Source organism: Elephantulus edwardii, unplaced genomic scaffold, assembly GCF_000299155.1.
Source record: "Elephantulus edwardii isolate Elephantulus edwardi_28Jun2011 unplaced genomic scaffold, EleEdw1.0 scaffold00064, whole genome shotgun sequence".
Taxonomy (NCBI): Eukaryota; Metazoa; Chordata; class Mammalia; order Macroscelidea; family Macroscelididae; genus Elephantulus; species Elephantulus edwardii.
Window position 1 is genome coordinate 9,396,742 of NW_006399814.1, and position 14,360 is coordinate 9,411,101.

Sequence of the window (14,360 nt, forward strand, 5' to 3'; positions counted from 1 at the left end):
TGCATGAGTCAAAAATTGAAAAGCAATAATATTCTGAGTAGAGGTTCTAATAGTGGCACAAATCAAGTTACAGAGGGAAGGTGGTTCCATTGCCATCCTTACTCTAACTTAATTCTTTTTTTTTAACTCTAAATATAAAAATGTCTGTGAATTCTGTGCCAATCTACTAACTCTCACACCTAACAATGGTCACAGTCCACTGGGAGTTGTTGCACTGCTGACTCCAAGTCCATGTCTCTCCGGTGGTTTGGATCCATGAGTAACTCTTCAGGACGAAGATGGGCAATCTCTTCTGGTACAATTTACAGCCTTGGAAAGCGCAAGGCAGGTCAGCTATGAGTCAGCTCTAACTCAGAGGCAATGAGTTCTGAGAAGCATGGTGGTGGTGACTGTGACTTGTGATTGGTGTCAGAAGTGGGATGGTTTTATGAAGAGTATTTTACCTGGCTTTATAGAGAGCAGGCACTTATAGGAGACAGTAAGGAGGTCAGGTGGCTGCAGCACGGAGCAGGAGGGACACTAGGGGGTGGGTACTGGAACCAGAGCATGTAGAAGGACACCAACATTCAGGACAGGATGTGGCACTAGCCTCCAGCTCTCACATGTCCACTGCTCTGGACTTGGGACCAAGCCCTTCTCAAGCCAGAAAAAGGGGGTGTGGAAGTCTTCAACAACCTTCTCAGAGTACACCTCGGCCCTCAGATGCTTGACAAAGGGGGACAGAGAACAGCTGAAGCTCAGCACAGGCCAGTCCCAGGCAACCGCTCACACCTGTGTCTGCTCTCAACAGACAATCCTCCCTGAGCACTCACGTTGTGTGTTCATCCCCTCAACACCTCCACCGTGCTTGTTACAGAAGTCACAGCCAGCCACGTGGATGCCAGTTTCCTGTACCCTGTGTTTATACTTCATTTGTAAAATTGAGAGTCAAGGAAAAAAATGACACAGCCAGCCTGCCTCAACACACAACCTGGCGTCAGAAAGCAAGTGAAGTCTTCCAGAAACTTCTGTCTCTGGGCATGAGGACTCCAGGCACAGGTTGACAGATGGTCACTGGAACACCAGTATAAATGTCTAGGTGCCTCGGGTAACAAGGGTCGCCTACTTCAAAAGGACAGGTGGCACTCCTGCTGCAGGTGAGAGGGGAAGCCAGTAGGGAATGGGAGATATATTCACCTAATACCTTAACTTCCTGTGGCTGCGATAATAAATGGCCATTAGCCTTTTTGTCTTTAAACAACACCAATTTATTAACTTAGAGTCCTAGAGGCCAGAAGTGCCTGGATGGTGCAGAAAATTAACACACTCAGCTGCTTGCTGGAAGACTAAGGTTTTAGACCATGCAGAGGTGCCTCGGAAGAAAAGTCTGGTGATCTACCTCTCAAATAACCAGCCACTGACAGGTCTACAGAATAGTCTTGAGGAACATCAAGGTCAAGTGCCCTAAGAGTGCACAAAGACAATGCTCTGCATTCCTACTCTGGTGATAAGCAATTGAGGTCTTAAAAGCTTGCGCGCTGCCGTGTTAGATGCAACTATGGGCCTCTCTGCACTTGGAGGAGGGAAGAAGGATGGAAATCAAAGACAAGTAGCCCAAAGGAATAGTGGCTCCTATGAGCTTCAGTCTCTAAAGCCTGTTGTTGTGTACTGAGTAGGCAGACCCGGCCCGCTGCTGACCCCCAGCTGGTTTTCAGAGGCAGTGAGTCATGCGGGAGATGATGACTCCTCCTCCTCCTCCTCCTCTTCCTCCTCCTTCCCCCCCCATGGAGGAGAAGTTGGATTCGAACTCCATGCCTTTTGGGATTGCAGTTCAGCTTCTTACCACAAGGTGACCAGAGCTCCCTGAGATCAGAAGAACTAGAGGATGGCTGGCTATCATTGTGCCTGGAGGTCTCGACAGAGAGGGAAAAGAGTGTGGAATAAAGCTCAAAATAACGAAAAAGAGCAGATGTACTGGCCTCATGGAGGCCGGTAACACTGGTGAGATCCTGCCACTGAGACACCTTCAATCTTGAAATTGACTTTCATGACTCAACTTCCAGCCAAATCACAGCCTGACCTGTAAGGTGAACAGTACCACCCGGGAGGAGCTCACTCCTCCAGCCAACCGCACAAGGTCCAAACGGCAGCAACTGGTCAGAGTTAAAGCTTAGCAGGCGGGAAAGGAGAGAAAAGAAGGGTGATGGCAAGAGGAGACGCAGGGAGGAAGTGGGGGAAACTCTGTGAAAGTGGAAACTACAGTCAAGACCACAAAACAAAGAGTGTGGAAATGACTGAGTGGAAAACCCACTTACTCTGTGAACCTTCATTCAGATCACAGTAGAGAGTTAAAACCACCACCTTCTGGACCACGGTTCTCAGCTCCTCTCTGACATTCGAGGGTTTGCCAGGAGTCACGTCTACCCACTGGCAACCGGGATTTTTGTTTTGTGTTTTTTCAGGTGAATTGCAATTGTTATGGATCAACATTTTAGGGTGGGCCTTATAAAGCTGCCATTTCCAATTTAAGTTTTAGAAACGCACAGGCCTGGGAATGGTTTTATTTATCCCAAATTAGCCCTTCTGAAACTGCAGCTGTGCACCAGCCTGAAGCCGATCGGATCAGGGGTGGTTAGGGGTGAGGAACCTTGAGAAAAACATTTTTAATGGAAAACACTGGTTTCTGTCACAAGCAGCCCTTCCAGGTCATCCCTCCCCTGTGTCATCTGAGTGGACGGCGACCGTGGGAGGCAAGCGCCTCCCCTGCTGCCGCTCTGATCCCGCTCTGGGGCTGAGAGGGGGAGGCTTAAACTTGGGGGATGCTTGCTCCTTCCTCCCTCTTTAGAGGATTAGCTTTTGAAGCTCTATTGTGGTTGACATCGGGGCAATCAGGATGCAATCCATGCTTGGACACGAACAAGCACTACAAAGAAAGCCGCCTGCCAGGCCGCTGTCAGCCTAGCCTCCTTTTTTTTTTCTTTCAGTGAAAATATCCAGTCAGACCTAATTTTAACTATGTCTCCATGTTCAGGTCAGTGACACTGACGACATTCTTCAAGGGAGGCAGTCTCCCCTCTGTTCTTCTCAAAACGGTGCCATCACCCTCTGATCTAAAGCAAACCACCCTCAAGTTTCTCCTCTAACCTTTCAAGTTGCTTTGTCACATGGGGAATTCTCTTTGTGTGTGTGTGTGTGTGTGTGTGCAGGTATTTTATTTTGGGTGCTCATTTTTTTTATATATATCTTATTTTATTTTTTTTAAATAATTTTAATGAACATTTACAGAGAATGTGGATTTCCATTCATTCATTGCTGCACTTCTCTCCCCGCCCAGCCCTCTCCCCCCCCCCCCCCGTTCGCTCCTCTCTTTCAAAAGTAAAAGAAAGACTCCCTCCCTGGTACACAATCCCCCAGCACCCCTCCCACCACCCCAAGTACATTCCACTATGCAACCTTAATTGTGGACTCTTGTGATACATGGGGAATTCTTTTAAAGAGCACCAGGCTCACCTCGTCCAATGGGCTAATGAGTCACGTGAACCTCAACCTTCAGGACTCTCAGACCAGAAGAACTGGATGGTGCCCAGCGACCGCTGCTCGACACTCTAAAAGGAACTGCAGGTGGTGACTGGGGTAGAGTGGGAGAAAAATGTGAGGGAAACCCAAAACACGAAGATGGCCAAGCTTACTGGCCAGCAGAGACTGGCAGGGCCCCCAAGTCTAAGGCCCTCCTTAACCGTGCCCTTCTGTTGTTGTTGTTGTGTGCCATCAGGTCAACTATGACTCACAGCGACCCTATGCACAAGGACTCGGAAGCTTACCCCGTCCTGAGCCAACCTCATCATCTCCGACAACACTTGACCTCAGTGTTATAATCACTATGTCAACCCATCGCATCCAGAGTCTTCCTCTCCTGCGCTGACCCTCTACCCTTCACAGCATGACATCATTCTCCAGGGACTGGTCTCTCCAGGCAACATACTCAAGATATGTGAGATGTTGTTGTTGTTGTTGTTGTTATGTGCCGTCGAGTCGCCTGCGACTCATAGCGACCCTATGTACAACAGCCCTAAACTCCGCTCTGTCCTGTGCCAATCGCACTGTCTCTGACACTCCCATCCCGATTATCCCAGTCACTGAATCAATCCACCTCATAGAGGGTCTTCCCCTTCTGCACTGTCCCTCTACTCTATCCAGCATGATGTCCCTCTCTAAGGACCAGTCCCTCCTCACAACATGTCCAAAGTATGTTAGACGGAGCCTCAGAATCCTTGCCTCCAAGGAGCCACCCGGTTTAACCCTTTCCAGGATGAATCTGTTTGTTTTCCTGGCAGTCCATGGTATTCTCAGTACTCTTCTCCAGCACCACAGCTCAAAGGCATCAATTCTCCTTCTATCCTCCTTGGTCATAGAGTTTCAAAATGCTAGCCTCCGAGAAGCAGCCTGCTTTCCCCCTCTCCAGGGCAGACCTACTGGTTCTCTTGGCGGTCCATGATGATGTTCACTCCTCTTCTCCAGCCTCTTCTCAATGGCAACAACTCTTCTTGCATCATCATTAGTCACTGTCCAGCCCTCAGATGCATAGCAAACAATAGCAAACTTAACAAACCTTAGTCTCTAGTCTGACATCGTTGCTCTTTAGCACTCAGGCGAGCTCGTCCCTGACAGCACACTTTCCTAAAGCAACTCATCTTTTGATTTCCAGACTGCTGGTGCCAAGAGTGTTGACTGAGTGGATCTGAACAAGATGAAATCGTTAACAACTCAATCTTTTCTCCATCCATCATGATGCTGCCAATAGGCCAAAACTCACGTCTACGGTTCAACTTTGAGTCAAACAATAGACAGACCTCTAGTATGAACAGTAACACCAGGATTCTTCTAGGGATCCGTCACTCCTTAGAATAGTCAACCACCTACGATCAAAAGGACAGCATGTGCCCAAAGATAAAGCTCAGAAGGTGGGAAGGGACAAGATAGAAAGAGAACTAGAAATGAGAATCACTGGGTAGAAGTGAAACTGTGATTAATATAATAGAACAAAATGAACAGCTGACTGGAAAACCAATTAGGTTTGGAAACTTTCACTCAAACCACAATTTTTTTCAAAAACCCATAGTGTAATAGCAACAACAAAAATACAAAAGCATGATGCTCACAGCAGACACACTTTACTCATTAAGATAAATTGGCTTTTGTTCAAAGACGACTTCAAGGGACCATTTTCTCCCTTCACTTTGGGGAGTAACGTGATCTTTCATAACTAGCTGGTGGTCATTGTCAGGGGCTGTAGACACAGACCATCATCTCACAACAGGTGATGTCCGGTGGTCCCTCCAGCAGAGAGGCCAGGGTGTCACGTGTGTCTGCTCACAGAGCTGAATCCACAGCTCCCTGTGCTCCTGATTGAGTTTGAGGCCCATCTGCCAAGTGCTGTTATACTTCTCTCCAGATGCTTATTCCAATCTCCAACCCTCCCCTTCCACACAGCTGCGTCCAGCGTGGAAGTGACGAGGGGGCCTTCAAAGGGCCTGGACCTGGGCAGGTGCCCACTGCTGAGCCGGCTCTCCCGGCCCTGCCCCCGCAGCACTGTCCTGTCTTCACCTCCCTATAAGCAGAAATGCATTCTCTCACAGTACCACAGCCAAGTGCTGTCCAGACAGCTCTGATCCAGCGGCCCAGCGTACAGCAGGCGATGGTGCCCGGTCCTCGGCCATGGTCACAGCTCTGACCACCTCACATCAGAGAAGCTCACCTTGCAGCACGACATTCGGGCAGTGTCCTGCTGCCACCCGGAAGGCTGTCACCGGCCAGCCTTCCGCAGAATCAAGTCTTCCTTCCCCGTCTGTCTTCGAAGTTCTATTGAAACCTCTCCACCTTGGGGACCCTGCTGGATTTGAGATACTGGAAGCAGAGAGTGCAGCATCACCGCAACACGTGGCCCCAAAGGATGGCCAAATGACAGGTAACCAAGTGTCGGACACGCGGCCCCACACGATGGCCAAATGACAGGTAACAGTGTCGGACACGCGGCCCCACACGATGGCCAAATGACAGGTAACTGAGTGTCGGACACGCGGCCCCACACGATGGCCAAATGACAGGTAACTGAGTGTCAGAAGCTGGGAGTTAGAAGAATTCGGGGGGGGGGGGGGTTGCAGGGCCACATGCTCTCCACAAACTCCAGTGGAGCCCCTTCCTTGTCTCTCCCCACTTCCGACAGCCTCAGGCAGTCCTGGATCGCAGCTGCCACAGAACTCCACTGTCACGTGGCCACGTTCCATTTGTCTGTCTCTAGATCTCGCCTCCTCCATTAGAACTCCAGTCATGCTGGATCAAGACTCACCCTCTTCAAAAATACACTCATGTTAACTAATAACACCTTTCAAGACTCTCTTTACAAACAAGGTCCCATTCAAAGCTATCAGGGGTAAGAACCTGAACGAAAAATTTTTTGGGGACACTACTCAATCCACAACTCATCCTTTTTGCACACCTACAAGCCCTGGTCCATGTGCACCCAGGAGCCCAGAACCCCCACAGCTGAAGCTGCACTCCAAGGCAGACCATTCTCCCTACCTTGACCAGCTCCTTGAACTTGGGGTCTTCCTTGGAGGTGGGGCTGATCATGGTACGCTCCTCATTCTCCTCTGCCAAGGGAGAGAAGAGTTCACAGTTAGCATCAGCAGGGAGGACAGGGCTGCCTGGGTGGTTCTAGATGCCTGCAGGGAGTGGACAGGCAACAGAGGTGGAAGCAGAAATCCCATCAGGTCATCAGAAGGGCTGGGCTCTGTGTCAGCCGTACGCCCAACCACCCAGCAAGGGGACTGCCTTCCAAAAGGTGGACAGACCCTCCCAAGCCTTCACTTCTCCACAGATGGGAGTCAGGCGCGCCCACTCTTCCAGACCTCACGTCCCTGGTTTCACCCAGCAGCACCTGAGCACCCACTTTTGGGAAGAAATTATAATAGGTGGTGATTCCCTGCTCAGAATTTGATTTGTGGTTGCATATGAAGGTTGCATATGCCACAATGTTCCTTGAATGTCTTCATCTAGATAAATTACTCGAGTTTGTTGCTGTTGTTGGGAAAATATACATCGAAACAACTTCTGTGTGTACAATTCTGTGGCAGGGACATCATTCTCCTCGTAATACATCGAAACAACTTCTGTGTGTACAATTCGGTGGCAGGGACACCATTCTCCTCATACACCCTTCCTGCCCTCCCTCCCTGAATTACTCCTCCCCTGTCCACACACTCCCTGACCCCTCAGCGTCCTCTCTAATCTGCCCAGTTACTGCTGTCCATCCGCCGCCACAGAGACAGCCCCTTTAAAGAGCACAATGACTAAGGCAGGCATTTATTTCTTTTCACTAGTGAAGTGAAATTATTGCTTGATTTTCAAAAGATGTGGGGGGATATTTGCGGTTTAAGGTTTAAAGGTTATCTCAGGGCCACTGTTTTGGGGGTTCGTGCAACCTTGATAAACATAAGACATTCTGGATTCCAGGAGCATTTTAAATTCTGTCATGCATTTTCCCACCTTTGGCTCAGGATTCTTCAACAGAATTTTTAATCAAAATGCTGCCTAATGGGTGTCATCCAGGACTTCCGGTCTCCTAACAAAGGAGGCAGTAGTCCATGGAGGCAATTAGTCTGACATTCTATTTCCTCTTCCTGTTCCTGACCCTCCTTCTTCATCTATTGCCCCAGGTTCTGTACCTTGAGATAAGCTTTCAACACCCGGGGCACTAGATGACCAAATGACAAAGAAACAAACAATTCTGTCTTAGGGTAAGTTCAGCCAGAAAGCCACTCTGAAGCAAGAAGAGTGAGGCGCTTATCAGGAAGGTTATCAGGAGAGTCTAGGCCCTGGGGAGGGTCAGAGGTGGAGAGGAAGACAACGATGGATGAAGTGGTGACTCCAATGATGGTCTTGAGCTCAGTGGAGACTGTGAGCAAGGCAGGACCTTGCAGGGCTCCATTCCCCTGCGGGGCTGGTACGCACCAGAGCTGACTCGAAGGCACCCAACAACAACAATCTGTAACAAAGCAGGGGCTAGAACAGGGGCACTATTCGAGACACGAGAGGCTAATTCCTCGTAAGAACATGACCTTGAGCCTCCAGACCAAGCTACGTTATCTTAGCTTCCTTCCGGCTGCCAACCACCCCAGACAGGGTGACTTACAAGACCCAGAATGTGTTGCCTCACAGCTCTGCAGACTAAGAGTTCAAGTCCAGGGTGCGGGCGGGGTCCTGCTCGCTCTGAAAACTCGTGGAGCCGAGCCTTCCCCGTCTCCACAAAGCCTCTCGGGTTTGGTTGTACACAAGAAGCTATTAATAAGAGCTGGGATGTCTGTGATGGGATGGAAAACATCTGACACGTTGAATAGAAGACTCGCACTCATCTCCCCAGGAAGGTGTGCCGAACTGAACCTGGAGAGACCAGCACCGTGGGCACGAGCCCAGCTCTGGAGGCGAAATGCCTGGGTTTGGATCCCAGCTCCCCACTTGCTAACGGAGAGGCCTTGGGCACGTGATAGAACTTCTCTGTGCCTCACTTTCCTCTTCTGAACAATGGGGATGAAGACGCTACCTGCTTCACAGAGTCATCAGACAGGGAAGTGAATGAGAAACAGGTGAAGTCAGTTCTCAGCATTAACCAGGAGTACTCCTCGTATGAGCTCAAATGAAAGTCAATGGATTAAGAAAGGAACAGGTCCATCCTGGAAAGGGTGAAACCAGGATGCTCCTAGGAGGTAAGGATTCTGGAGCTCCGTCTGACATACTCTGGACATGTTGCAAGGAGGGACCGGTCCTTGAAGAGAGATGTCATGCAAGAGAGGAAGACCCTTGATGAGATAGATGGATTCAGTGACTGGGTAATGGGGGCAGGTGTGCCAGAGACAACAGGGTTGGCTTGGGAGAGAGCAGGGTTCAGAGCTGTTGTACACAGAGTCATTGAGTCACAAGTGACTCGATGGCACATAACAACAACGCCGGTGTTCGGTGCCCGCAAGTCAATTCTGACTCGTATTGGGTCCAAGTGGCAAAGTAGAAATGCCCCACCCTTGCCTTCCAGGAGCAAGGGTCTCAAGGGTCTCGTCTCATGGTCTGGACATGAGCACTTCTCTATGGGTCTTTTTTTTCTCATGGAGAAAAGAGCTGCTGGATGGTTTCGAACCACCAACCTTTCAGTTAGCATCTGAACTCGTCACCATTGTGCCATCAGGACTATCTTACAAAGAACGTTGCTGTTGCCATTCTTTGTCATTGTTGTTAGATGCCGAGGAGTCAAGTACAAACCAGAGCGACCCTATGAACAACAGACCTGAACTCTGTCCTGTCCTGCGTCAGTATCTGTCTCCAACTCACAGCCACCCCCAGGGCAGCAGGACTGTGTCGTCCTCACAGTCACCGCAGCCACCGTGTCAGTCCATGTCCCTAAGGGGCCTCTCCTCTGCTGACCCTCTGCTTCTTCCAGCTTGATGTCCCTCCCCAGGGACTAGCCTCTCTTCACAACGTGCCCAAAGGCTGTTAGACTAAGCCGTTCCTTGCCTCCGAGGAGCATTCTGGCTGCATGTCTTTCAGGGCAGATTTATAGAGCGCTGTACAAATATTCCCCAAATTCATTTAATTCTAATCTGGAAGCTTCACTATTTCTTTGCTTAAAGGCTACCCTGGGCTTAGAGATTCTCCTGCTGGGAGCACAGCCCAAACCTGCTGACAGTGAACTCAGAAACTCAGCGAGATGGATTGGAGAAAGTGCTCTTCTGAGTACTGGGAATGGGCTCACTCAGGGGGTCCTAGGTGCACCCATGTTTAGGTGCCAGGCTGCTCAGTTCCTGGCAAGCTTCCAGCACACCTCAAAGAGCCAACCACAGGGGGTAGTCATTGCAAAAGGACAGTGTGATGGTTAATGTCAGGTATCAACTTGGCTAGGCTCTGAGTCTTGGTGGGTTGGTAGACTCTATGGAATCACCTTCCATTTGTGAGCTGATGTGAACAGCCAATCAGCCGAAAGAGGCATTTCCTTGGGGGTGTGGCCTGCCTCCAGTATATAAAAGGATGTTTTTGTTGTGTTTGGGTTTTTTTAATAATTTTTATTTATTTATTCTTTTTATGTGTGTACCGTCAAATTGGATCTGACTGGTACAGGAGGCGATTGTTCCTCCTTCTTCAGCAGAGCATCTGGTGGATTTGAATCACGCACCTCTGGGATTGCAGTGCAGTTTCCTACCACTAAGCCACCAGAGCTCGCCTAAAAGGATGTTTTAATGAACCTTATATTCTCTCTTTCTTGACTCTGCACTGGTCTCATCATCGGACTTCTGCTTCCCAGGACATGAGTCTCCAGAAGTCTCCAACCTATTGCTTCACCTGCAGATACTGGATCTGCCACTCCCTGCAAACCTGTGAGCTGACAGAAGCCCCCTGTCTGCTGCCTGGCTCAGAAACTAGGGTTCATCAGCCCCTGCAACCCGTGAGCCAGGAGAGGTGTTCAGCAGGTTCTCCTGACGTGTGGATCTGAGACTTGCCAGCCCCCCACAAATCTGTGAGCCTCAAAGTCAAATTCTCTATTTACGTGCACTGCATTGATTTTGTTCCTCTAGAGAACTCAGCTTAAGGGGGTAGACAAAAAGGTCAGGGTCCAGGCAAGGGACCGCTCAAGATGTCCACAATACGAGAGTCTGGTACATACACCATTTAAGATCTTCCCCCCCACCCCCAGAGCCTCTGTTGGTCTAAACTGATGGTTCTGGCCAGAAGACACGTGGCGATGTCTGCAGACATCTTTGGAATCCCTGGGTCGCGCAGTTAGTGCCCTGAGTTGTTAACGGAAAGGATGGAGATTTAAGTCCACCTGGCGGTGCCTCAGAAGAAAAGCCTGGTGATTCACTTACCCAAATAACCAGCCACTGGAAACTCACCATTCTGCTCTGAGATGTATGGGGCCACCAGGAGTCAGGGTTGACACACCACATCCAGTCTGGGAGGGCTTTTGTGGGGGAGGCATGGTGTGCAACTGGCATGTGTGCAAGGGGAGCCCAGAGATGTTACCCCAATACCCTACGATACACAGAACAGCCGCCCCCAGACGAAAGAACAGAAACAAAACAATAAGAAACAAATCCATGTCCACTGAGTGGCCTCCAGCCTGCGGCCTCCCCACTGAGTCAGAAGAGAGCTGTGCGCCGCAGGCTTTCCAGTGGCTCAGTCTGCAGGTCACCAGGCCTTTCTTCCAAGGCACCTCTGAGAGATCTTGAATCTCCCACATCTCCACGGGCAGCCGAGGACATTTACCATCTGCACCACTTAGACTCAAGAACTAACCCACCACAAGGAGGCTAGTAAGTAAAAGCAGAACTAACCCACCGCTTTGAGTCACATACAACTCACAGTGACCCTGCAGACAGAGCAGAGCGGCCCCCTGGGGTGTCCAAAGCTGTAGCCTTTACAGAAGGAGACTGCTTCATCTTCCCCTAAGGAGCAGCTGGTGGATTTGAACCAGGGACCTTTTAGTTGGCAGGCCAATGCTTAAGTCACTGTGCTGCGTGACCTCAACTGTCTCCAGTGTAGAGGCCGGAGCACCCTGACCTAAACCCACCAACTAGGAGGCCAATTTCCCCACATGCTGCTCCTTGATCTCCCTTGGAGGGGGTCCCTCAGGGCCGGCTCCCTGGAAACATTTCCCTCCGAATGAACAGGAAGCAGCACCAATCAGGGCAGATGTCTGAGAGGAAGAAAACCAGCTCTCCCAGGCACAGTGGAAACCCGGGCACACCCAGCCCTTGGCGCGGGGTGGACCGGGGCGGGCCAGCCTCTATCTTTCCTCTCCACAGGCACTTGCTGGCCTGTCTTTGGGGGTGGAAACCACAAAAAAGGGGGTCAACTGGGACTTCCCTTTGAACCAGGATTTGGAAATCAATGGAATGTTCCAGAACGGCCCTCCAGATTGATCAGATCCCAAAATACACTTGGAGGAAAATGTATCTGGTTGTCATCTCATTAACGCTGGGCTGTGACGTGACCCTGAGGCAGAGGGGGTGGGGGTCATGCCTGCCCAGCCTGCCACCCCCATCAAGCCTGGGAGGAATTCCTGTTTACCCAAGAATAAGGGCAGAGTCTGCTTTTTTCCTATCATCTTCCTAAACATGACCTTAAGCAGAGCACCTAGCCTTTCAAATGTCACCACCGGAAATCTGCTTAGAAGCTCAGAAGGCCACCGCAGGATGACTCAGTGTCCTGGGCGCTTTGCTGTCTCGTGACCAGGTGCTGGGAGAAAGGACAGTACCTAACAGCGTATCTTCTGGGTGAATGTCCACGGAGGCGGGGGACAGCGGTGAGTTGATGGCATTCTTTCCTTCTTCCTGAAGGTCGCTCACTGAAAAACAAAAGCAGAAAGGAAAAAACCGAGGTTAGCACAAGCTGCGAGGTCTCCTGGGCAGCTGGGCCTGCAGGGCCCGGCGGGGGGGGGGCGGGGGGGAGGAGAACTGCTGTGTTTAAGCATTTAACAAACACTCCCAAGTGGCGAGCTGCCCAGACAGAGTCCAAGGAAAAATGTTCTGAACTTAGAACACATCCTGCAACCCTCCCCACTCTCCCAAGATTTCCTGCTCCCTGCTGGGCGCGGCCAGTTCCTGCACAAGGCTCTTTGGAAACAGGAGGAAACCAACCTGCAGGGATGTCTTTCTATCTGCTCCCAGGCTGTTAATTCAAACTAAGTCAGACAGCGGCCACAGAGCCCCCAAATGTGTGCAGGCCAGGGGGCTGCTCCTCTCGCTTGGCCTCTACGAGGATTTCAAGCTGAAGCTGTCAAGGGGTTCATTGTATTTGGATCCCCCATCAGCACCAACTGGAGCGGCAGGTAAGAAGGCACAGGGCTTCAGATTCACTCATACCCCAGTGCTCTTGTGTGGGACCCACTCGGGGCGGATGCTCTACTTGATGTTCAAGACTGTATGTCGCACAAAAGATTGTCCATCCTCCTGGTTGAATTTGAACCACTAGAGAGGTGTGGGTGGATGGTTCACGGCACAGTTTCCTATGGACCAGGCCATGAGGTTGCCAAAAAGGAAGTTCTACACAGCAAGGATACTGTGTGTTGACGCCCATACCCTCGGCCCCTCAGTTCAGTCACCTTACGTGCCTCTGAGAACCAGACAAGGAAAAAAGGAGGCGAAGAAGGGAGGCGTCTGAAGTAAGGGGGTGAAGAATCCTGCCTGTTCCGTGGACTGGCAGAGTCCAGAAGGCAGAGCACCAGCAGTCTGAGGAGAAATAGAACCAGAATGTTCCTCAGAGAGAAGGGTGACCACAGGTCATCCTATCTATGACCAAGATGAACAGGACATCAGGAGAGACCATCAGGAGAGACCTCCATGCCCTCAGGGAAGCCATCCGCTCGTTCATTCCTCTTACGGCAACGCTAGGTAACTGGGGACCTCTGGTGGCCTAGTGGGTAAGGAGTTGTGCTGCCAACCCAAAGGCAGGCAGTTTGAATTCGCCCACTGCTCTGAGGGAGAAAAGTGGGCAATCTCCTCTGGTGCGATTTACTGCCTCTGAAAACCCACTGGAGGGTCAGCTATGGGTCCGTTCCCACTCGACAGCAGGAAGTTGAGATGCTGAGTTGAGGTAAGGAGGGAAGGTCAGAGGTGAGGCAGGCCACTCCTACTGAGGTTTACAGCCTCAGAAAGGCTACAGGGACGTTCCTCGCTGCCCTGTGGGGACACCGTGAGTTGGACTCAGCCTGATAGTTCCAGAGTGGCAGGTGGTAACTACCAAGGGGACATAGCACAACAGCTTCGGGTCAGGCAGGCCCACCGGCACTGGCTCTGAGCCCTGGGCAAGTCCTCTTCAGGACTCTGAGCCTCTTTCCCCGAGTGTCATTTGAGATTAATAGTGTCCCATGAGCCTCAGAAGAACTGGATGAAACTGTGAATGTTAAGTTCCCAGCCTGGACCTGGAGCACGGGGCGGGGAGGGGGGTGGGTGCGGACTGGGGAGCTCTGGGGATAGTCCCAGCTTTGGGGGTGACCTGCCCACTGTCCATCACATGGGGCGGGCACAGACACACCCAACATCTCAGGCTAAAAGCTGGCCCCACACCAGCCACTGTCTTCCTGCGACCCCCACAGCACATCAGGTCCCTGGGTCACTGGTCACTTAAACCCTCACAAAGTGCCTCGTTCAGCCACTGCCTATGAGTCAGAGCCGACTCCTGGCTGACCGTCCAGCAGGTTTTCAGAGGCTGTAAATCACACAGGAGGAGACTGCCCATCTTTGTGCTCTGGAGCAGTCAGGGGATTCGAACTTCCACCACCTTTGGTTACTGGCACGGCTCCCTGGGGACTACGCCACGGGAGCTCAAAGCAGCAGACG

At 51.0% G+C, this 14,360-nt stretch overlaps 1 protein-coding gene across 1 annotated transcript in view; it reads right to left on the reverse strand.

Annotated features, from left to right (window-relative positions):
• Positions 1–14,360, reverse strand: part of PARVB (parvin, beta) — a 109,085-nt gene that overhangs the window by 75,663 nt on the left and 19,062 nt on the right. Inside the window, exons 7-9 of the mRNA XM_006888135.1 lie at positions 13,101–13,109; positions 12,278–12,367; positions 6,559–6,629 (exon numbers count right to left, since the gene is read on the reverse strand). Of these exons, the coding sequence (XP_006888197.1) occupies positions 6,559–6,629; positions 12,278–12,367; positions 13,101–13,109 (170 nt within the window). The remainder of the gene's footprint in view (positions 1–6,558; positions 6,630–12,277; positions 12,368–13,100; positions 13,110–14,360) is intronic.